The 24,809-nt window shown below is 48.4% G+C and overlaps 1 protein-coding gene across 2 annotated transcripts in view; it reads left to right on the top strand.

The window, feature by feature from the left end:
- Positions 1-1,888: 1,888 nt before the first annotated feature.
- PLXNA4 (plexin A4) overlaps positions 1,889-24,809 on the top strand; it is a 482,253-nt gene continuing 459,332 nt past the window's right edge. For both annotated transcript variants that reach the window (XM_006861144.1, XM_006861145.1), the window contains exon 1: positions 1,889-3,182. In XM_006861144.1, the coding sequence (XP_006861206.1) occupies positions 1,998-3,182 (1,185 nt within the window). In that variant the 5' untranslated portion in view covers positions 1,889-1,997. The remainder of the gene's footprint in view (positions 3,183-24,809) is intronic.

Raw genomic sequence — 24,809 nt, 5'->3', positions numbered from 1 at the left:
GGGGCTTTCTGTGTTTGGAAACTTGAAGGGATAAAAACGGTCTGTCAAGTATTATGTTTCCTGGGCTTTAGGATTGGGGGTTTCTAGCAAAAGCATGGGCAGGTTTTGCAATGAGTTAGACTTGGGCCCTCACTGCAACATAGCCAGGCATCCTTGCAGAGTTAAAGTTTTCTTGCCCCAAAAGATGAGTAAAACCACACTAACCCCAGAGAAGAGTCAAGAGCATGTCGCCCTCTTAGGAAACGTACTCAGAAAGCATCTAGAACAGAAATGAATGAGGCCGTTGGAATGGAAAACTCTTTTATTCCCCAGGGAGGTGTTTATTTACTTACTGATTTGCCTGACCACTGCTGAAGGCATTTTCTTCTCTCCCTCTAATGAAAACCTCTCAGAGGAGGCCCCACGGTGAGGGGCGGCCAAAATCTGCCTGATTAAAATGACATCAGGGCTCGGTGCCAGCCAGTGGACCCAGAGGACATGCTGCCTGCCGGGTGCAGGGATGGTGGACGTGGATGTTTAATGTAGACTTGAAGTCACCATGCCAGCTGGCAGAGGAGGCTGGCGAGCAAAAGCCATCCCTCTTGCAGGAGACACTGAGCCCATTGAGAACGCACTCTGGGTTTAGGTATTCTGGATCTGAGTCCCACCTCTTTTCCTTATAGTTGGTGTAAGTTCTGTAATGTCCCGAAACTCAGTTTTCTCATCTGTAAAATGGGAATAATGATGATCCTTACGAGGGGGCTTTAAGAAGTTTATTGAAAAGGACTATTGTCTTCCTACTCTACTTTCCCACAAGCTTTCTGAAGCCCCTTCAAACTTTAGAGGGCCAACAGGAAACAGTAGTTCTGATCCATAGCGACCTTGCATAGGATTTCTGAGGAGCGGCTGGTGAGCTTGAACTGCTGACCTTGCTGTTCAAACCGCCCTTGTAGTCTGGTGCATTAAGCCACAGTGCCACACCATGACTCCCAATAGGAAACAGAGAGCACTCATATTTGGCAGTTTAGGCAAGTTTAGCCAAGGGGCTCTTTCCCTAAGAGTAGTATCCTCTGCCTGCCTAGAGGAGGACAACATAGCACTTGGGGGCATGAGAGTGAGGCATCTGGCTCCATCCCCAGGGCTGGATGCATGAGGGAGGTCTGTGGGGAGGGTTGCCCACTGACTGCGGAGCCCCATGGTGAACAATCCATATGCATCAGGCTCCTGGACACAGGCAAGGGGAGTGGGTCTGGATGGACAGACGGAAGTTACTTCCCAGGAACTGGCCTTAGCATGGTATGGTTCTTTGTAAAGACAGGGATAGTGAAGAGGATGGACTGGCTATTATCATGACTCATCTGGGAGGAGGGTTGGACTGGTTGAACTCGAGCTTCTCAGTGTCTTAGTTTCCTAGGGCCATGGTAACAAAATCCTGCAAAGTGGGTGCCTTGTCAGAACAGAAACGTAGCGTGCCACAAAACATTTAGAAGTCGGGGGTCATGCTCTCTCTGCTCTTGAGGAAGATCCTTCCTGGTCTCTTCCAGCTGTTGGTAGCCCCAGGTGCTTCTTGACATTCCTTGACTTGTAAAGAGATGTACCCTCTCATGCCTTCCCTTGTGTGACTCTGTTCTGTGTCCATTTCCTCTTGGATTAGACACCACTCAGGAGGTGTGACCTCAGGTTAATTTAGTCCATTACATCTTCCAAGGAAGACCGACTTTGCAAACAAAGTCACTTTCCATGGTACAGGGGTTAGGGTGCCCACTGATCTTTTTGGGAGACACAATTCCACCCATAGCACCCATGTGGACAGTGCTTTGGGAGTCCAGACGGAACTTCATTGGGGGTGGAGTTGGGGGTGGACATTAAGACTCTGCTGTTGTCTCACTGTAACAGTCTCTTCTTTCTGGTCGTAGGGGAAACACCCCTGGTGAGGCCTGGCCCTGGGAGGAGACCCCTGAACTGACTGCTGTGTGGACACAAGGCTGCTGCTGTGGACACAAGGGCCCGTCTCTGAGATGAAAGCCATGCCTTGGAACTGGACCTGCCTGCTGTCCCATCTACTGATGGTAGGCATGGGTTCCTCCACGCTGCTGCCTCGGCAGCCTCCCTCGCTGTCCCAGAAGCGACCTCTGGTCACGTTCCGAGGGGAGCCTACAGAGGGCTTCAACCATCTGGTGGTGGACGAGAGGACAGGGCACATTTATTTGGGGGCTGTGAACCGGATCTACAAGCTCTCCAGTGACCTGAAGGTCCTGGTGACCCACCAGACAGGGCCAGATGAGGACAACCCTAAGTGTTACCCACCCCGGATTGTCCAGACCTGCAATGAACCCCTGTCCATCACCAACAATGTCAACAAGATGCTGCTCATAGACTACAAGGAGAATAGACTCATTGCCTGCGGGAGCCTCTACCAGGGAATCTGCAAGCTCCTGAGGCTGGAGGACCTCTTCAAGCTGGGGGAGCCCTTCCATAAGAAGGAACACTACCTGTCGGGAGTCAATGAGAGCGGCTCCGTCTTTGGAGTGATCGTCTCCTACAGCAACCTGGATGACAAGCTCTTCATCGCCACAGCCGTCGATGGCAAGCCTGAGTATTTCCCCACTATCTCCAGCCGGAAGCTGACCAAGAACTCAGAGGCTGATGGCATGTTTGCATACGTCTTCCATGATGAGTTTGTGGCCTCTATGATTAAGATCCCTTCAGACACCTTCACCGTCATTCCCGACTTTGATATTTACTATGTCTATGGCTTTAGTAGTGGCAACTTTGTTTACTTTTTGACCCTTCAGCCTGAGATGGTGTCTCCCCCAGGCTCCACCACAAAGGAGCAGGTCTATACGTCCAAGCTGGTGAGGCTTTGCAAAGAGGATACTGCCTTCAACTCCTACGTGGAAGTGCCCATCGGCTGTGAGCGAAATGGGGTTGAGTACCGCCTGCTGCAGGCAGCCTACCTGTCCAAAGCCGGGGCTGTTCTGGCCCGGTCCCTTGGGGTCCGCTCAGACGACGACCTCCTCTTCACCGTCTTCTCCAAGGGCCAGAAGAGGAAGATGAAGTCGTTGGATGAGTCGGCCCTATGCATCTTCATCTTGAAGCAGATCAACGACCGCATCAAGGAGCGTCTGCAGTCCTGCTACCGTGGTGAGGGCACACTGGACTTGGCCTGGCTCAAGGTCAAGGATATCCCCTGCAGCAGTGCGGTGAGTCCACGGGAGGGTCCACGGGGGGGGGTGGTGGAGAGAGGGGGCCGGGAGAAGGTGAGAATCCTGTGGAGTGTGTCTCCGTCTTCCATTCTGCAAAGAGAACTCATATGTCACTTTTTTGGGTATCAGTAGACTTGACTGTCATCGATGCAGACATTCCATGACAGAGACCCTGAGCTTGTGAAAGTCCAAGCTGGAGCTAAAACAGATTTCCTGTTGGAGCGTTTTGCTCGACTCTGCGTTGGTTTCCTGGTTGTTAGAGAGAGTGCTAGGGATAGGTGGGAATCGTGTTAAATAGATGTCATATGTGCCAGACATTGCTGAAGTCTAGACTATAGTTTTTGAGTGTACAAGATGTGTATCTACCATTCTTTCCCACCAAGACTGTTGATGACTTTCATGGGGGTGTAGAATATAACCACGAGGGGCGGAGGGGCCTGTGTGGTAGCCGTTTAACATTTGAGATAGGAAATTCCAGGGGAATTGTGGTGTTTATTTTTCTTCACATATATATGTTAAATTTGGTAAAATTATATACAATGCAGCATTTGTCAAGCCAACATTTTTTGTATGTATATGTCAGTGACAATGATTCTATTCACCATGTTGCCCAACCATCATCCACATCTGTTGCCAAATTTTCCATTGCTCTCAACAGATGCTTCAGGCTTTCTAAGCTGTGAGGGGACTTATGCTTGAAACTTCCTTGGAATCTTTAAGAAATGGCCCAATGGGGGCAGAAGAAGTAGGGGGAGAGTCTGGTGGACACATGGGGGGTGGGTGATGCACTTCTTGTCTCCCTGTCAAACTTTGGTGAAATTCTGTCTTAGGAGATATGTTTGGATCGATTGAAGAAAATGCAAGTTTTCCTCTATAACAGATAGCTATGTCCAAGCAGGCTTCAGGGGCACTGGTACACACCCCCTTCCTAATGTGGGTGAGCCCACCCTCTGGACTCTGGGATTTGGGCAGGGGAGTTGGAGAATGAGGGGGAGGGAACTCTGCAAAGTTTGCCTCCGGAATTCGACTTTTTAGACACAGGCTGGTTTCTTCGTGTACATGGTGGTGTTCTATGGACTCAGTCGGTTCTGACTCATAGCGACCCTGTAAAGGGTTTCCTAGTCTATAAATCTTCACAGGAACAGAAAGTCTCTTATTTTTCCTGAGAAATGACTGGTAGATTTGAGCTGCTGACCTTGTGGTTAGCAGCCCAGCTTGTAATTTCTTGATACATAGATGGAAGCTAAAATATATCATTCTTCTGTGGGTTCCTGAAAAACCAGCGCTCTCACGAGGGAAGCAGAAGAGGGCCGATGGATGAAGAGAGATAGCAACAGGTGGGCCAGCCAGAGCAGGCAGGTGGCTCACTGTCGTATGCTGAAGTCAAAGGCAATGCCACCTTGATCCCCTGAGTCTTTCATTTGGGGTGGTGGCAGATTCGCTCAGAACCTCAGGGCTTGTGCACTGTCCCCAAGTAAAATCAGTGACCAGTAGGTCCTGTGCTGTACTCTGTGTGCAGGCCACCCTCAAACCTAGATCTACAGGAGATGTGTTAGAATGGTGGTGTGGAGATGGCCCTAAGAGAGGGACCTGCACAGCTGACCACCCTAAGATGCTGCATATGACCACACTGGTAAAGGTGGTCATCATATCGGAGTGTGTGGAGAATTCCTCCTGCCTCTCATCACCACATACACATGCACTTATACAAGCATGCACTCACGGAGTCTACATCAGAAAATGCTAAGTTTGTGCTCTGTGACTGCTAAACTATGTGGGTTCTTTCTGAGACCAGAGAGGCAGGTGTGATGCTTTTGAGTCAAAATGTGCTCCCAATGCTGTTTTTTTGGGAGACGCTTTTGGGCGCAGACTCAGTTGCAGGGATCAGTCATGGGCAGGTGTTTGCCCTGACTTGCTACCTGCCACCGCAGACAAAGCCACGTTCATGTTGGAAGTCTGCAGCATGGCAGGTCCGAATGCCACGTGGTTCCCTTGGAAGGAACAGAGGGAACACAGCTTTGCAAGACAGGCGATGCCAGGCCTGGGAGTAGTGGAGCCAGATAACAAGCATTTGATTTTTCTTTGGGATTTAATTAGCCCTTTCAAGCTAGAGACAAGTCCAGGGTTGAGAACAGAGTGGCGGAGGCCAGCCACGTAGCCTAGGGGTGGTCCAGCTCCACAGCCGTCTGAAAAGCCCTGGGTAGCTTTTAACGCACACTCTGTGTCCTTTGATCTGGCGGTTACCCATGTTCCTCTTCCCCCTCACTCGTGCTACAATTCATTTGGACTCAGCTCAGGCTACACATACACACCCACACCAGCCACTTCGGCTGCCCAGATGCTCAGGTTGGCCTGCTTTACAAACCCAGTTGGTCTCAACCCCTTCCTGAGAACATAGGATTCGTTTTCTTTCCTCTGTGATCTAGAGGCAGGGAAAGGAAGACATGAGTTTGGGCTTCCCCATTGATTCCGAGGGCACCTGCCCTTGAGACCTGGGCAGTGAAAAGGGCTCTTGGATCATTCACCTGAAGCGAAGTGGGGAAGGAGTCTAGGAGGGTGATTCTCAGGGTCAGTGTTTCATAGGGCGGGGGACCCTGTGGAGTTGATCAGAGTCACAGCTCTGAAAGCTGAATAAGAGCTATGAGCTCATTGTCCTTGTTAGCATCGGGCTCCCTGTTACTCCCATTCGCTCCGTTAGATTGCTCATCCAGGCAACACTGCAGGTTTGTCTAGACCCTTCTGTTTCCTGTAATCCATGCGTTTACTCCTGAACACCTCCCCTAGAACTTACGATAGGGAGTAATATGACCCCGGGACCCTGGAGGCCACTGGGCCTCTCTGCAGGTCCACTCCTTTGCTAGTGTCTCCTTTGCTGCAATTGGCTGCAGAGGTGAGAACACCTTATGTTTTGGCTGAGTGTGTCTGGGGGTGGGCCAGAGCCTGTTGCCTGGGGGGAACTGTGTTCGGTTGTAGGCTGGGGCCTGCCAGCTCTTGGACCCTCTTGTTCTGGGTTCAGATGAGTGAGGGCAGGCGGGCTGCCCACCTTGGTGAGAAGGGTAGCCCCCAGGAGCAGGCCACACTGGAAACGTGGCTGTACAACACACATCATCTCTGCAGGTACCTGAAGGAGCGCTGGGTGAGGAGCTGACCAAGGCCCCTGTGGCGTGCTGTGGGGGTAAAGGAGGGGCCTGAATGGAGACAGCTATCCAAGAATGCATGGGCCAATGGCTGAACTGTAGGCTAGAGGTCTGGGGGCAGTGGTCTCAGGGAGTCACCATGGGAGCTGCCCGGCGGGTGCATCTTCAAACAAGGGGTACTACAGACGCCCCAAGGCTGACTTGCTAATGAGCATTCTTTTGGGGGTTAGTGCAGTTTGTTTGAGTTCTGGATTTCCTTGCTCAGCAGTGGGGATGTCTCTTAGGAGGCCTGCCACCCAGCCCTGTAACACTGTGGTCCACAGAGCACATGACAAGACAGTGTGCTGAGGAGCCCACGACCTGGGGTGCTGTCCTGCATCAGAGTCCTGGGGGGCCTGTCCTCCCCTCCTGCAGGGCCTACACCTCTCTCCTCTCCCTCAGCCTCCTGAGGTAACCCCACAGAACGCCAGCCCTTCTGTTTCCAAAGCACTTGGTCAGTGGCGAAGTGAAGGAATGTTGGCGATACTCTCTCCTCTTGGGATGCCATGAGCCTCAGGAGCCACAGAGGGGAGCAGAGCAGAGGGGACATGGCCATGGGAGGAGCATGGCTGCCCCCTACAACACCGATGTTTTCCCTCAGCCAGGTGTCAAGCGTGAGGCAGTGTCTGTGTTAGTGCTGATGGGGTTGGACTGAGGAGGGCATTTGGAGGCGGCGGCCCAGCCTCTTCACTGTCTGGACCCTCAAGTCTTGACCTTAGACTATGGGTCCCTGGGTAGAAACCACGGTCAGCCCCTCACAACCTTAAAGCTCCAGTGGTGGGATCTGAGAGCAGGACCTCCCAGTGACCTGCCTGTATCACTGCACAAACTCACAGGGGACCTGTCGGGTTATTGCGGGCTTCGTAACCTCCTTTTAGTCTCGTCAGCAGTGCTGTAACCGCTGCCTCCAAGGTGATTCCCACTCTTGGTGACCCCATGTATGTCAGAGCAGAACTGTGCTCCGTAAGGTTTTCAGTAGTGGAAAGCCAGGCCTTACTTCCAAGGTGCCTCTGGATGAACTCACAGTGCCTTAGAAATGGCAGACTTCATTGCAAGTTGAGGAAATTGATGCCCAGAACTCAGGGTCCTGTAGCACATGGACTAGCTCCTGCCAAGTGTCTGGGGACTTCTCCACTGGCGTGCGGTAGGGGTAAGGGGGTACCCAGTAAGCAAGGCGAGTACTTACTTACAATATCATGTGAGCTTTACCACATGTGAAGCTGTCACTGCATATTAAATAGGCACAAGTAAGCCCATGCTTACCTTACAGACTAGGTACTCCATCCCTGTCAGGGACTGTAAATTTGAAAAGACGTTTTCATTCTGTAGGAAGGTGTTGCGAGGTTGGGAGAAAGAGAGATGCCAGCCAGGCCTAGAAGCAGAGAAACTGTGAAATTGTTCGCTGCAGGTTAGCAGCTAAGCACAAGTAAACCTGTGCTTACTTCGCTGCTTGGAAAATCTGACACTGCTTGTGTTCCTCAGTATGGGCTGGGACACTGGGATCCTAGGCCTAGGACCCCTCCCGGCCAGTCCCCCATCCCGTCATTTCAAGAACAGGAAAACCCGTTAACGTTTCCAGAACCGTCGCTAAGCCAAGTTCTTCTCTGACTTCAGCGTCTCTGGCTCCACCTCATCCCACAAGGTTCAAGAGGGACAGGGACTCTGGGGACCTCACCTTGTGCTGCACAGGGCGTATCACTGGGTGGTGGAGGAAAGTCTTTGTTGTGTGTATATGGGTTTCTTCACTCCTGTGCACGGTGGTCCTCGGTGGAGGGAATGGGAACGGTCACTCCCTGACCTCAGGACCTCGTACACGGTCACACAGGTCTGTCTGGCGCCTGTAATTCTGACACGCCATGCTGGTGAGCGTCCGGTCCGGCCTGGTTAACGTTCTGCATTTGCTCCAGTGTTTGCTTTGCCCTGTCTGCAGGAAGCTTGGCCCGGACTCACCGGGGCTGCATCCTGTTGTTGAGGACTCTGGTTACAACTGCCACTTCTCCTGCAGCTTTCTACCACCCCATCCCTCCTTTTATGAAACTAACTTGTTGATGTGAATTCACACGACAACATTAAAGGAGCCCTGGTAGAATAGTGAGTTCTAAGTTGGGCTGTTCACCACTAGGTCAGTACTTAGAATCTACCCAGCCGCTCCCTCCATGGGAGAAAGAGGAGGCTTTCTGCTCCCTGGAACATTTATACAAGGGTCACTATGAGTTGGAACTGACTCCACGGCACATAACCACCTCTGCAACCACCACATAAAATGAACCGTTTTAATATGGTATTGGACACACTCACAACATTACATCCGTTCATCACTATAAAGTCAAACCCATATCCACTAAGTACTCCCCTTTCCCCTTAGCCCCACGACCAGCATCTGTTGGCTTTCTGTCTCTCTGGATTGATGTATCCTGAGATTTTCACTGAAATGGAGTCAAACAAGATGTGATGTTTTTCACTTGGCTCCGTGTTTTTAATATTCCTCCACGTCACAGAACAGAGAGCACTTCATACCTTTTCCTGGCCAAACACTCCTCCGTTGCATGTGCAGAACACAATCGCCTGATGGACATTTGGGCTGTTGTGGATAATGCTGCACTGACCATTGGTGGACATGCTCTTGCCTTAGTCCCTGTTTTCAAGGGACACCTGGGGATGGGGTTTACAGGATATTTTGTCAATTCTGTTAAACGTTTTGAGGAACTGCCATCAGCCCTCCTTTTTATTGGCTTCAGCTGCCATGAACACCATGCCATTAAACAAACATCCCATGCAAACATGCCTGCCTCAGTAAGCACACTCATTACAAATCTCTCCAAGGGGCTCACTGCCCCTGGTCTCTGCACTACAGACTTCTGACCCAGTGCCACTCTTTGTAGACTCAGATCTTTCATTACTTCCTTATGTGGCTTCTGCTTAGGAATTCAGGTGGCCATCCAGCCCAGAGTGTGTGGTGCTGTGGGGTCTGGGTGGTGACCAAGCATGGACAGTGTGTTGGATCTGGTGAGAGGAAGGGGCTTGAGGTTGGTCTCCCAGCTGATCTGTCCTCTCAGGACGTTTGAGCTCAGCAGGTCTCAGGCAATGTGACAGCAGCGGGGGGTCACACAGACTTTGAGCCAGACTGTTGGCACAGAGGTTGAATACAGGTGTAGATGAGCAGCGGGTTAGGACATGGGCCTAGGCTGAGGCATTGCTCCCTAAGCTGCAGAGAGGTGGGCATGCGTGTGGGCAGGACACCACACAGCTTCTGTGGTCACTCTGCTTGTCCTTCTTGCCGGGCTGCTTTGTTTCCCTTCCTCTCTTTGCATCCTTGTCTCTTAGACTAATTCTTCCTCACACTTGCACACCACACACAGCTGCCCAGGGAGGAAGCATTTTCACATGTGCATATCCATACCGTATGCACGCTCACACATCCTGTGCCCTGCACACACACTCTGACACTCACATGTCACATACACACATTTATCCACAGACACACATCCTGGGTACATGCACACCCTCCATGTACTCATCTGTGCACACGCAGCATGTACACATGTATGGTCACCTCCCCCACAGGCTTTGCATGCACACACGCGTACACACACACACACACACACACACACCCCTAACGTACTGAATAATCCAGGTCCGACTTTCTGGGCCTTTCTTTCCAGTCCTGTCATTCTCGCTGGGTGGTGTCTCATCAGGCTACTGACCGGGGAGTCTGGACCTCTGCATCTCTGCCAAGCTCAGTCTGTGAGTGAGAGCCAGGCTGCTCGACATGTCCTATTGCCTTGAAGTATGCCTCCTGTCCTCCTAAGGAGGTGAGGATGTGACCTCTCCTTAAGATGGCGTGTTAAGACTCCTACAGAAGGATGCAGACTTCGACTTCCTCATGGATAGATAGAGACAGACACACAGCCTTTCGTATTCATAGGTGCACAGGTGTGCTCGCCAGACATGTAGGCCCTCCTTAGAATCTCACCATCCAATGGGACCAGTGGGACTTGATGGTATGATTGGAATTCCATACTTAACACCTGTGTTGACAAGATTCGTGTCCACTGAAGATTTCACGTTCGATGTCCCGGGCCCTGGAATATGTCCTCAGTCTTCCTTTCTCCCCTGCATGTGCTGTGTACACTACCTGTGAAAGCATGAACACAGCTCAGCACAAACCCACCTTGATGTGACCTTCAGGGAGCCCTGAGACTTTGCATTAGCAGAAGGGACAATGACACACCCAGGCACTGAGCTCCTGTCTTTTCATGTTAGTGGAGAGAAGGAAGAAAATGACAATGAGGGATGCAAGCACTGGGTTAGCTTAGATCTTGAAAAAAAAACATTTTTTTTTTGTTACAATTTTTTCCTGGTGGATTGGGCCCAACATGCTGTCCGTGAGCATGAAACGGAATCAGCAGGAGAGAAGAAAAGCCTTACCATTCCCCGGTCTCAGTGTCATTATGGTGTCTCTGTCAGTGTTCCAAAATATAATGGGATTTGCTCAGCTGATTTATCTGCATGCAAGCAACATTATCCAGGCGCACACTCGGACCTGGGGAACAAGTGAGGAAGACGCCCGGCAATAAGAGTGGGGCTAATAAAATTTATTCCCACTAACAAGGGAATGACCTACCCCATAACTCAGCCTGGTGAGAGGACCACTGCTTCTCTGCACCCACCACAAAACACACAAACTTAATCATGGTGGCTCTCCACTTCAATTATAGGGCTGGTGGTGGCTGTGGATGTCTCCGGAGTCTCTGGGAGGGAGAGTGGCACGTTGGGATTAATGGGCTGTGTGGGATTTATCTTCCCCTGACAGGTAGCCACTGGGGGCCTCTCAGCCAAGGTACTAAAGCAGAGGCGCAGCTTCCAATGGGCCTGGTTGGTATGGTTCACAACGCTGAGAACTCTATCTGGGGATTTCCCATGGGCTCAGACTTGGCCACACTGACTAGTTTCAGAATCTGCTTTGTACGGCTGCTATCTGCAGAGCTGGGTGTGTGAATCTCAAGTTCTGCTTCTTTTGGGACGCTGACCCCGTAACCCTGGCTGGTCCAGAGCCTCTCTAGGTCACTGTGTGGCACCTCACCTGCTTTTCAGAGGCACGGACAGAAGGCTCATAGCAGCTCAGCAAATGAGGAGAAGATCTCAGATTGAAGCCCCAGGACCCTGAATTGGAGTGCTAGCTTCCTGGCTGTGCTAAGCACCCTCTGGGAGGTGTTGTTACTGAAGCTCAGCATGTGGGCTTGTGATCATGAGGAGTGATGCTGGGATATTTGTTAGGAATGGGTCCCCATTCCTGTCATGACCCTTGACTCATGACAGTCCCACTCACAACTACCAATCCTGTGTCATCCACACAATTAATTCCCCATGGAACCATTATGGTCTTGAGGGTTTCACTGATTTATTTTCTTAAGTCGATCACCAGGCCTTTCTTCCTAGTCTCTCTTAGTCTGGAATCAACAAACCAGCTTTCACTGACAGATAGGCAGAGGCTGTGCCTGAGGTGCATTGGCCAAGGCTTGAACCTAGAGCTCTTGTATAAAGACGATAACTCTACCACTAACCTACCAATGCTCTACACACATATTGATGTCGCTGAGTGCTGTTGAATCAATTCTAACTCATAGTGAGTCTTACAGGAGATCATAGGTTTGTCCCATAGGGTTTCTTGGCAGGGGCAGAAAGGAGTCCCAGTGTGACACTGTGGGTTAATGTGCTGGATTGCAAAGTCGGTTTGAACCACAAGGTCGGTGGTTCAAGCTCACCAGCTGTTCCTCAGAAACCCTATCTATACAGGGTCGGTATGGGTTGGAACCGACTTGATGGCACTTCACAACAAATAGGGTTTCTTAGGCTGTAATCTTTATGGGAGCAGATTGCCAGATCTTTTCTCCAATGGATGAACAACCTTCCGATTAAAAGCCAAACTCTTAACCACAGTCCCACCAGGGATTCTTATAAAAAACACACATAAAATTATCAAAAGAAATGCTGCTTTATGCAAATCGCTTTCCTTGTACTATACAGGCAGGTTGTTGTTGTTGTTGTGAAGTGCCGTCGAGTCGGTTCCGACCCATAGCGACCCTGTACAGGGTTTCCAAGGGTGTAAATCTTTATGGGAGCAGAAAGCCTCATCTTTCTCCCACGGAGCGGCTCTCAGTGAATATTTGTGTCACGTTTTTTTCTCGTTCTCTGTCACAGACACACACACACACACACACACACACACACACACACACGCTCCTACCACACAATGTCCTTCTATCCTCCTTTATAAACCAGGATATGGGGCCCTTGGTTCTTGGGAGCCTTGGCTATTGTTTTTCCAACCTTGCGACACTTCTCCTTGCTGCTTCTGGAACGTGTTTTCTGTGGCGGTATGATTTGCTGGGTTTTTCTTTTTCTCTGTACACATTCATTCTCCCCAGAATCTCATTGAAAAAGACACAATAAAGAATCGCTCTGAGATAATGCCTTAGTAACTAAGTGGATGAGCTTCATTCACGATTCCCACTTCCATTAGTCCACACTTGCAGCTGGGATGGGGCCAACCTTCACCTGTTACAGGGCTTTTCCCACTCTCGGTAGCGTCAGTGCTGACCCCAGGAGACCTCCGCGGCAGGGCCAGAAATCATGAAAAGGAAAGACTAGTTTATGCGAATAGCAGTGTAATTAGAGGGTTAGATTGTTGTTGTATGTTGTCCAGTTGGCCCTGACTCATAGTGACCCTGTATAGCGTTTCTGAGAGTGGCTGGTGGGTTTGAACCGCTGGCCTTGCAGTCAGCAGTCCAGTGTTTATCCTACAGCGCCACACTAGGACTGCACAGTCAGATGTTTGTATTTCTTTTTTTGCAGAAATGAGCATTCAAGCTCATGGGGATAGTTTCAAGTAATGGGCTTTCTGATGAAGCCTAGGAGAGAGATCCCATCAATGATGCCTACATCTCCCTGAGGATCCTGTCTGCTTACTTCTTCCCCTGCCAGTGGAGGGCACTCTTGCGGGAGACACCCTTCTTGCATCTGCTGCCAGATGTGTGTTTTGGAGTCCGTAGGGGTCAGCGGTCATCTTTGAGCTGTGTTTCCCAGTAAGTGGGTGACCAGTAGCTTTCTGTGCTAACAGCACTTTACAACTAGAGCCTATATTTAGACAAGATCAATATCTCCCTTTAAAAAGAAATCCCACCTGCGTAATTCACTGATCTCCCATTTCCAGAGGAGGACTGCATGTGTGCATGCATGTGTGTAGGTGTGTGCATGCATGCATATGTATGTATATGCATGCATGCGTGTGTGCCTGTATGCATGCTTGGGCACATATGTGTATGTATATGTATATACGCACATCCATGTGTGTATGTGTGCCTGTATGCACACATGTGTATGCATGCACACGCAGGTGCATATGCATGCATGTGTGTATGTGTACACATATAAGCACGTCTGTATGCATATGCACACACGTCCAGTGCACACACACATGCATGGCATGCACACATGTTTGTACATACGTGGGGGCATGTGCACACATAAACATATGCATGCACACACATATGCATGTGTTTATGTGTGTACACATTGATGTATTGAGAAAATGTGCACATTTGTATGTATGCGTGTACGTGTACATGCATGTGCATGTGTGTGCATGTGTGTGCATGTGTGTGTGTAGGTGTAATTCATTATGAGAAATGGAGGGTTGTTGAGCATGGAGACTCTAAAGACCTTTGCTTTTCCACACCAGTAGCCCTTCATGATCTTTCACTTCTGATCTCCTAAGTTGTATTTCTTTTCATAATTCCGGTTCTTACTTTCCTCTGGGGCAAAGATCCTGGACAGAAGGCACCCAAGATTTGATGCTTGGCCAAGGGCTTCAGTACTGCCCAGGCTACCAGAAGTCTGGGAAGGGCTGGCTGAGCCGTTATGGTGGACTGAGGCCAAAAAGTGGAGGGCTGGGCTCCTCTCTGCTCTGGGTCCTGATTTACCACCTGCTTTGGAAATAGGTTCTTCTTGAGTCCGCCCTCCAGCAGCCTCAGGGGAAACTCCTGATTCAGGTCACACTAGTGAGGGATGCACACCCTAGAATCGTCCATCATTTGAGTCAAAAGGGCAGCATTTACTCAAGGACTAGGAAAGACGGAGAAATGGAGACAGGAAACACAAGGAGGAAGTGGGATGAGTGATGTCACATTGTGGGAACTGCCATCAGCGAGATGAAATAAAATGTGTGTCAACTGCATGACAAAGTGATGACCTGCTCTGTTAACTTTCACCCACTTCATATTAAACGTTTTTGGTTTTTTTCCCCCTTTGTTTCTAAATCAGTTTTTATTCCCCACTCTGGATGGAGAATTCCAAATTCTCATATGTATTCTTTTCCAGTAGCTTGGTATGTGACTCTTGTTGTGTGCTGTCGAGTTATTTTACTCTTGAGACCCCAGTTTCCTCTTCCTTAAAATGGGACTGCTGGGTTTGTGATCTGAAGCTGTGTGTCTTCTCTGGCACAGCATGATGTGGCTGGAGGGTGGTGGGCAGTGTGGGGTAGGGACTAGGACTCTAGCACAGCCATTGCCCACCCATGAGGCCTTGCCTGCTCCCCTAGAAAGGGCCTCTAAGTGAAGCAGCCACCAGCATCTCTTGTGGTGCCAATCTGTGTCCCCCACTAGAGAGAGGCACTTCCTCAGAGCAGAATTGAGACATTTCGTCTTTATTATGCTTTTGTTGCTTAGCAGTTCTGGTGGGCACTGCAGGACAATGCACTGGACCACAAGGTCAGTTTGAATCACAAGGCTGGTGGTTCAAACTCACCAGCTGCTCTTTGGAGACTCTGCACAGGCTTGCTATGAATTGGAACCAACTAGGTGATGCTTAATGGAAAACAAAGTAGATCCTTCTTAAACCTTCTTGAGTATTTGGGCAAGTAAGAGATAGTAAATGTGTCAGCATCTAGTGCCTCAGTTTCGCCACTGAGAACATTGCCTATGGGACCAAAAGTTTGAGAAGCAGACGTTACAGAGGACTGGACAGCCCCATGCAGGATGAGCTTAGGCCAAACCCTGATCTGCTTTCTCAGTATAATGAGTAGGAGAGTGGTCCCAAGACTCTCTTGGGTCCATTCAGGAAAGACAGAGCTGGTCTGCTCACCGCTGTGAGGTCTCCTCTTTATGCTGGATCACCAGCATTTCCAGGGAGCAACAAGTCTGCTAGGGAGACCGGGGTCTGGCTTGATTTTCCATCCTGCAGCTCCAAGATTGTGGCCAGTGACCCAGGGCAATCACCTTCCAGGGGGATGCACTGAGAAGCCTACCGCCTTCAGATCAACCTGGGGCTATTTGTAAACAGTGGCTGCCTGGGTAAGAGGGCCAGCCTGTGGCTATGGAAGAACACGTTGGAGAGCCAAGCTAATTGACCCACAGGGGAATGGACCTGTTGACCTGGACCTCATTAGCACGGCCTTCCAGTGCTCACCCAGTTCTGACCTTCCCATAACAAGGATTCAAGGTGGGGTTTCTGCAAAGGTGGGGTTTCCCCAACAGCCCGGACTGTCACAGCATCCCTTGGCAGGGTGGTTCATCAGAACCTAGCCTGGGCGTTCTAGCTGGGGTGGTTTCAGATCCCACCCCTTCTCATCCCCCTTGGTCTTCAAGATGAATGGGATGATGTCCAAGTGATCTTTCTTCCTCTAAGAGCATGTCATTAGGCCTGGGATTGGGGTGACATGAAGGTGCCCAAGGGAACGTCCTCTTGTCTCCCAGTTCTGCCCCTCCACGGACACCTGCAGCTGCTTCTTGGGTCCTTGGGTGGTTGCCTTATCATTCTGCCTGGGTCTGGGGAGACTGTGAAGGGAGGATTCGGGCAGTGTTGAAACCGTCTCTCTGTGGGGATGGTGAAGCGTTCATAGTGCCAGTTGCTCTACAGACTGGGAGCAATTTCCCTGTAATTGGTAAAGTAACCGTAACTGCTCTGTCATTTGTATGTAGCGACACGTAATTGCCTGGTAACCTTTGCTGCCGCGGTGCGAACAAAGCGCAGTGAGCTATTAGATTGTAATTTAGAGTGTCAGTGCCCGCTCCCCATGCCACCTTCACTGCCACCTCTGTGACTGGGCCCCAAGAGAAGCTGCTCATGGGCTCTTCAGCGTCCAGGTCCAGTGGGTCCTGCTTCCAAGCGGGGATGCTTGTCACATGCCGTTCTCTCCACGGCATGGCTCCACTGTGCCCTCAGCCAGGAGAGACTTGCAGCGGGTGAAGGACCTGCTGCTGTTACTTTTAAATGCCACTGAGTTGGTTTTGACTCATAGTGACCTGGTATAAGTTTTCCCAGGAGCAGCCTGTGGGTTTGAACTGCTGGCCTTGTGGTCAGCAGTCTAGTGCTTATTCTACAGTGTCACCGGGTCTCCATGGAAGCACCTGGAGGTTATTAAAACCTAGAGGCTGAGCCCCAACATCTGCACTTCTGGTTCAGTGGGTCTGGGGAGGAGCTGGATAATTTGCATCTCTAATGAGCTCCCAGGTGATGCAGATGCTATTGGTCCATAAGGATATGGATGCTGGATGCTGCTGACCTGGGGACCACACTTTGGGCAGCATCAGTCTTCTCTACGTTGGACCAGTTCTTCGTCCCTCCATTCAGTGCCTTTGGCCAAATTTCTATCCAATTCTCAAAGACCTTTAGGATGTGCTACTTTTCCTACTTAATCTTGATAGCATTCACCTCCTTCATCTTGATCACACCTCCCGGAGGGAGATAGCCTCAATTTCCTCACAGGTGCTGAGGTTCACTAAGGGAACCTGAATCATAGCACTGATCAACAGTAAGATCTAAGCCACTAAGTGCCAGACTTTGTTCTAAACACCCCCCACAGCGTTTCTATCAAATGACAAACTGAAGCACAGAGAGGGCAAATAGTTTGCCTGATGTCTAGTTTCTTGAGGGCTGCTGTCACCAAAATATCACAAATAGGTGGCTTTAATGAACAGAATTTTATTTCCTCATAGTTTGTTCCTGTTGTTAGGTGCCATCAAATCAGTACCGACTCTTAGCGACCTTATGCACAACAGAATGCCACACTGCCTGGTCCTGGGCCAACCTCACAATCGTTGCTACATTTGAACCCATTGCTGCTGCCATTGTACCAATCCATCTCATTGTGGGGGTCTTCCTCTTTTTCTCTGACCCTCCACCTTACCAAACATGATATCCTTTTCCAGGGACTGGTCCCTCCTGACAATATGTGCGAAGTAAGAGGGATGAAGTTTGGCCATCCTGGCCTCCAAGGAGCACTCTGGCTGCACTTCTTCCAACACAGATCTGTTGGTTCTTTTGGCAGCCCATGGTACTTTCAGTAACACCACAACTCAAATGCATCAGTTCTTCTATGGTCTTCATTATTCACTGTCCAACTCTCGCATGTCTGTGAGGTTATTGAAAATACCAGAGCTTGGGTCAGGCTCATCTTAGTTCTCAAACTGACATCTTTACTCTTCAACCCTTGTGCAGCAGATTTGCCCAATGCAGTAAGTGTTCACTGCTAGTCATAAGGTTCAGTGACTAAATATTTGGAAGTAGTCCATCTCTGCCTCTTCTGAGTCTGTTTTTGGAAGGTCAGCTGAAACCTGTGAGTGACCCTATTGGTATTTAAAATACCCGAATCACAACAACACACAAGCCATCACAGTATGAGAAACTGACTGACAAATGGTGGTCCTCATAGTTTAGGTGGCTAGAGTCTGAGTTCAGGACCTGGCTCAGGGAAGGCTCTCTCTGTAAGCACTGGGGGAAAGTCCTTTCTCAGCTTCTCTAACATTCTCCTTGATGTTCCTTGGTGATCTCCCCATGGCTATCTTGCTTTTGTTGTGAACCACCATCAAGTCAGTTCTGACTCATAGAGACCCTGTATAGGGTTTCCAAGGAGCATGTAGTGGGTTTGAACCATGGACCATGCAGTTGATGGTTCAATGCTGATCCTCTAGTACTACACCAGGACTCCTGACATGGTGTCTATCTTCCCTCATTTGTGTTTCCTTCTATGGCCAGTCTGCTCTTTCATATCTCAAAAACGATTGATTTAACATGCATCCTACACTGATATGACCTAATGAATGTAGCAAAGACAACTCTGATTCCAAATGGAATGGCACCCACAGATATAGGGGCTAGGCTTTATAACACATACAAAAGCAAGTAAAAAAGCATTACTATACAGTCATAGAAACCTTTATAAGCAATAATATCAAATATGAAGCTATTTGTTTCTCGACATTCCCCATCTAGGACTCTATACTCCTAGACTTGGTGGTTCTATCTCTCTAACTCTTCTCCAGAGAATTCCGCAACTCTTCAAATTATACCATGTCAAAATCCTAGAGTAACTCCAAATTGTGTTCCTTTTAAACGTTCTTTGGGGTTGTGGAGCAGAAAGAGGTCTGAAGGGGCCAGATCAGGGCTGGAGGGTAGGTAGAGAAAGGTTTCCCAATGAAACTCCCAACAAAACTCTCCTAGGACAACCCTTGCTATTGAAGAATGAGCAGGTGCATTGTTGTGATGAGAAAAAAAATTCCTTGATGTAACTTTTCTGGCCTTTTTCTCACCAATGCAATGTACGTTTTCTTAACACTTCTTCATAATAAGCCACTGTGAGTATCCTATGCCCTTCGAGAAAATCTATCAAGATGACCCCTTTTGGGATCCTCAAAAGTAGTTGCCCTCACCTTCTAAACTGACTTCTCTTCCCTTAATTTGATTGGTTCAGGATATCCCCTTGGAAACCATTGTTTTGATTGGACTTTTTTTCTTTTAAGACAACCTTACAAGACTGAGACAAGTGCGTTACTGAGAGAACTTGTCTGCAACCATCCACTGACCACAGAGACTTGCTTACACATGGTTTCTTTGCAACAGACCCATGCATGTATAACTGGAACACTAGTACCAATGTGTTTTTGACCTACCTTCATATTTTTTGGGGGACACAATTCAATTCATGAAACCTAATGTCACACAGCATTAAGTAGAAGAGCTGAGATTCTAACCTAGGCACCAATCTGCTACGCTCTTGTTGTTATTAAGTTCCATGAAGTCGGTTTCGACTCATAGCCAGGAGGGTTTCCATGTATAGGGTTTCCGAGGAGCAGCTGGTGCTCTTGAACTGCCGACTTTGCAGTTCAAACAGCTTTGCATTCTGGCACATTAACCCACAGTTCCACACCAGGACTCCTCTTAAGTCACTGTGAAACCCAAGCTTCTAATGAGCCAGTCCGCCATTTACCACCCAGTCATTTATTTCACGATTGTATCTCGTTAACTTGCTATGAGTCTGGCACCAAGTGGAGGGTACAAAGATGAATAAAACAGGGTCCCTGCTCACAATCCCTGGGATCCAGTGAGTCACAGTCTTCATTCACAGTCCATTCTGCATGAAGAGAAGGCCCTGTGTTCTCTTGACTGGGGTGTAGGAACCTCAGAAGATGTTGCTTCTGGTCTAAGACTTCTAGTTCAGGAAATAGCATTGCCCACGAAGGCACCACATGCGTCACCTGTGTTTCCATGCAACAGGCTGTTGTTACTCTCCATCACAGTTGATGTTCCTCCCTAATAAATACATATTCTCACTGTGGCCATTGCCCATTCATGGGTATCTGCAGAGTGACGACATGGGAGAGACTTGGCCTGGGCCTGCTATGCTACTGAGATAGTGCTGATGAAGCCAGGTCCCTCTGGGCAACTCTGAGCTGGCTGCTAATGGGTCCCAGTGGAGAGCTTGGCAGGGCAGGATCCGACTCTCCCTTCTATGGGCCATGCTCTTGGGAATTCACACCAACACTCACCTGTCCAAGGGGTTTACCAACTGACCTTGCCTTCCCTTCCCTCCCAATTCTGCACACCTTGTGGGACTCCCCAGGCCCCCTTCTTTTGCATCCTTCAAGTACCCTGTGGCTGCAGCTCCCTGGGAACTGTGCCCTGTCGTTGGATTAGGACAGTGAAGGCTATTCTCTGTGGATCGTTCTACTTCCAGCTCTGGGCAGGACCTTCCTGAAACAATGACCCTCAAATACCTTGATATTATGCTTTCCAGTCTCTGGGGGGACTTCACACCTGCCATCTTCCTCTATCCTTAGCACAGCCTTGTCTTGAGGTTGGGGTGAGATTCAGCGAATGTTAGAGGCGGATTCTAAGCCATGCGGTGGGGAAGCCCTGGGTGCCATGTGAAACAGGTCCTGGATTTCTGCTTCAGTGTTCAACCCCCCCACCCCAGCTCTGGGGACAAGAGGGTACCATCTTCTCCCACCAGGGCTTGGCCACTAGCCTCACCTGCCCTCATCCCCTGGGCCCAGTCAGAGGGAGGGAGGCATGGTTGGCCCTTGAATCTGTATGTTACTCTATGAGGTCTGACTGCCTCCTTTATCCCATTTGAGTCTGAGGGTGACACCATGAGGTAGACACCATTGGGGTGACTGTCCCAGTACAAGGGGGAAGGCTGAGACCCAGCCCCCAGGTGGAGTCTTGCATTCAGCTGCTGTGAGCAGGAGATAGTGCCCCCTGGCTTCAGGTGCCCCCTGTCCCAGCTCCTTGGATGGAAAGCCTCTCACAGGCCTCCTCCTTCGTGAGGTGCCCCAAAGGATGGGACACACAGATGTCTGGCTTTCTGCCTCAGAGCTAGTGGAATGCTTGCTCAGGTTTGTGGGTGGTTGGCTGGAGTGTGGAGGGGCAGGGATAGTATTGGATAACTCTGGTCACTCAGATATGCACACTCTGGGGCCAGGAAACCCGATTCTCCAGGGCCAGGAGGGGTGTGCTGTGGAAGGAGTGTTGGGAGACGGAAAAACAGATTGCTTTGCCCCCTGCCTCACACCGCCCCCACCCCCCCACCCCCCACCCCCCCTGTGCAGTGAGGACCACTCAGCCTCATCTACTTAGAGAATGAAGCCCTGGGAATGAGTTCTGTTCCAGGCCTGAAGGGTGTCTAAGGACTATAGTCTCAGAAGCTCCACTTCTGTTAGACCATGAAGTCTGATCTTCTTGATGACTTAGAGTTTTGTTCAACATTTATTCCATGCAATCTAGAGCTTCCTGTTGTGAACCTTTTCAGAGTGGTCAGCAGCGGCAGCTGGGCACCATCTAGTTCTTCTGGTCTCAGGGTCATGGGGGTGGGATTCTCATGGTTCATGAGTTCTTTGGACTAATTGTTTACTTTCATCTTGGATTTCCTTCACTCTTCTTTGCTTTTGATGGAGAGAGACCAGTAGTTACACCTTAGATGGCCTCTCAGAAGCTTTTAAGACCTCAGTTGTTACTCATCAAACTAGGAGATAGGACATTGGCTTTGTGGACTATGTTGTGCCTATTAACCTTGGTGTCCCCTGAGACTATGGTTCTGCGTTCCCAGGCCCTGCATCCCCTTCTGTCAAAATGTTTGGTTATATGGATGAGATGTTTTCGTAATGTTGTCCCCTATAGGCATCCTGGTGGCACTGTTGGTTAGACATTGGGCTGCTGAGAGTAAGGTTGGAGGTTCAAACCCACCAGCCACACCAATGGAGAAAGATGAAGATGTTTGATCCCTGTTTCAGACTGGGTTCTCCAGAGAAGCAAAACCAGTGAAACATATGTATGTATCTGTAGACTCTCCTGGTGTGGTGCTTTAGGGTCAGCACTGGACTGCAAACCACAAGGTCGGCAGTTCTACCTCACCAGAAACCCTATACAGGGTCGCTATGAGTTGGAGCCCACTCGATGGTACTCAACAACAACAACAACAACAACATATATACAGAGAGATGTTTATATCAAGGAAAGGATTCACACAGTTGTAGAGCTGGGCAAGTTACAAGTCTGTGGGTCAGACTGTCATGCTGAAGGAGTCTGACACACACAGCTCTGCAGGGCTGATGAACCCAAGATTAACAGAACTATCAGGTAAGAATGTGCAGGCAATAGAGCAGGCCACTGGCTCAAGTCCACAGGTCAGATGACCAGCCAGATGTGGAATCCAGATCCAGCCAAAAAAGCAAGCAAGTTCAATATGTCGGAAGCAGGCCATACCCCTGAAGAAACTTTCTTTCAGTTGGTTGTCTCCTCATGGCAGATCTCATTGTGAAGGGTTGTTTTTGCTGTTGTTGGTAGATAGTACCAACTCTTAGAGACCCTAACTAAGCACAACAGAATGAAACACTGCCTGGTCCTACATTATGGGGGATTATTACTTCTTAGGAGTCCTGGTGTGGCGCTGTGGGTTAATGCACCATACTGCAAAGCCATTTGAACTGCAAGGTCGGCAGTTCAAGCTCACCAACTGCTCCTTGGAAACGCTATTCAGGGTCGCTATGGGTTGGAATCAACTTGACGACACTTAACAACAACAACAACAACTACTACTTCTTAACTACCTAAGCACTGAGAATTCTGGTCAAGTCCAACAGACACAAGGCTTTACCTCTCATACCCCACAGAGAATTGCAGTCTCAGAACCTTATAGAGAGTGATTGTGAGTTAGAGTGAACTTGATGCCAGTAGGGTAGAAAATTATGATCCTTTAAGAACAATCATTCAGCATAATGTCTCCAGGTTCATCCATGCTCTGTAGTGTTTCACAGATTCATCTTTATTCTTCAGTTCTTCCCTTGTGTGTAGGTAGCAGAGTTTGTTTATCCATTTTTCCATTGATGGGCATTTAGGCAGACTCCATCTTGTTTGCTATTGTGAATAGTGCTGTGATGAACATTGGTGTGCATATATCTACTCATGTCATGGCTCGTATTTCTTGTGGATATATACCAAGTAAAGGAATTGCTGTGTCATGCGGTATAGCTACTTTTAACTTTTTGAGAAAGTGCCATATCGTTTTCCATAGTGGTTGCACCATTTTACAATCCCACCAGCAGTGCAGGAGGGTCCCAGTCTCTCTACACTTTCTCCAGCATTTGTTGTTTTCTGTATTATTATTATTTTTTGAACTTTGCTTTTAATGCTAGGGTGAGTTGATATCTCATTCTTGTTGATATCTCATACCTGCTCCCATAAAGATTTACAGCCTCGGAAACCCTGTGTAGGGTCGCTATGAGTCGGAACTGACTTCATGGCACATAACAACAACAACAACAACAATGATCACAAACATTTCTTCATATGTTTGTTGCCCATGTTAATGTCTTCTTTTGGTGAAGTGTCTGCTCATGTGCTCTGCCACTTTTAAATTGGGTTATTTGATTTTTCTTGTAGAGTAGTTTTCTATAAATTACAGAGCTTACTCTCTTGTCTAATCCGTCATTGCAAATATTTTTTCCCAGTCTAAGGGCTCTGTTTTTACGCTTTCGGTAAAATATTTTGATTCAATCAAGTATCTAATATTTAGGAGGTCCCAGACATCTATTCTGTCTTTTTCTGTTGGTGTAGTTTTAGTTATGTTTGATGATGTATTATATTTATGCCATGTATCCAAGTCCCCAAGTTGTCCTTATTTTTTCATTTGAAGATCTTGATAGTTCTAGGTTTTACATTCAGGTCTGTAATCCACCCTAAATTTGTTTTTGTCTATGTTGTGAGATATGGGTTTTCTTTCATTTTTCTGCAAATGGATTTCTAGTTTTGCCAGAACCTTTTGTTGAAGAGACTATCTCTTCCCCATTGAATGTGTTTTGGCCCTTTGTCAAAGATCAATGGGCTGTTGTATGTATATGGACTTACTTCTGGGGTTTTAATGCTGATCCATTGATCTATGTATCTTTCATTGTACCAGGGCTGGGCTGTTGTGATAACTGTGTTTGTGTAATAGATTTTGAGATCAAGGAGTGAGAGACCTTCAATTTTGCTCTTCTTCTTAAATAATGCTTCACTTATCTGAGATAACTTTTCATATAAAGTTATTGATCAGCTTTTCCATCTCTTTAAAGGATGGTGTTGGGATCTGGATTGGGATTATATCTCTAGATTGCTTTGGGCAGTGTTGATGTATTCACAATATTGTCTTTCTTTTCATGAACATGGTATAGTCTTCCAGTTTTCTAAGTCTCTTTTGTTTTTTTTGTAGTAGTGTTTTGTAGTGTTCCATGTATAGGTCTTTTGTTTCTCTGGTTAGATTTATTATTAAGTATTTCATCTTTTGGGTGGCTATTGTAAATGGTATTGAGTTCCTGATTTTCTTTTCAAAGCTGTCTTTATTAATATAAAGGAATCTGACTGATATTTGTGTGTTGACATTGAACCCTACCATATTTTTTCTGAATCTTTCAATTAGTTCCAATAGTTTTCTTTCTGAGTCTTTGGGATTTTCTGTGTATAAGAAAACCCTGAAGCACACCTTTCCTAATTTTAAACCATTTGGTGTTTCCTTGTTCTGTTCAAAAAAGGGCCTGTTGGTCTATGTACAGGTTCCTCATGAGCAAAATTAAGTGTTTCAGAAAACTCATATTTTGCAATGTTGTACATAGCTTGTCGTGGTCCACACAATTGAAAG

The sequence above is a fragment of the Chrysochloris asiatica genome, unplaced genomic scaffold (assembly GCF_000296735.1).
Source record: "Chrysochloris asiatica unplaced genomic scaffold, ChrAsi1.0 scaffold00041, whole genome shotgun sequence".
NCBI lineage: Eukaryota > Metazoa > Chordata > Mammalia > Afrosoricida > Chrysochloridae > Chrysochloris > Chrysochloris asiatica.
This window is presented reverse-complemented; position numbering and strand designations above follow the sequence as displayed.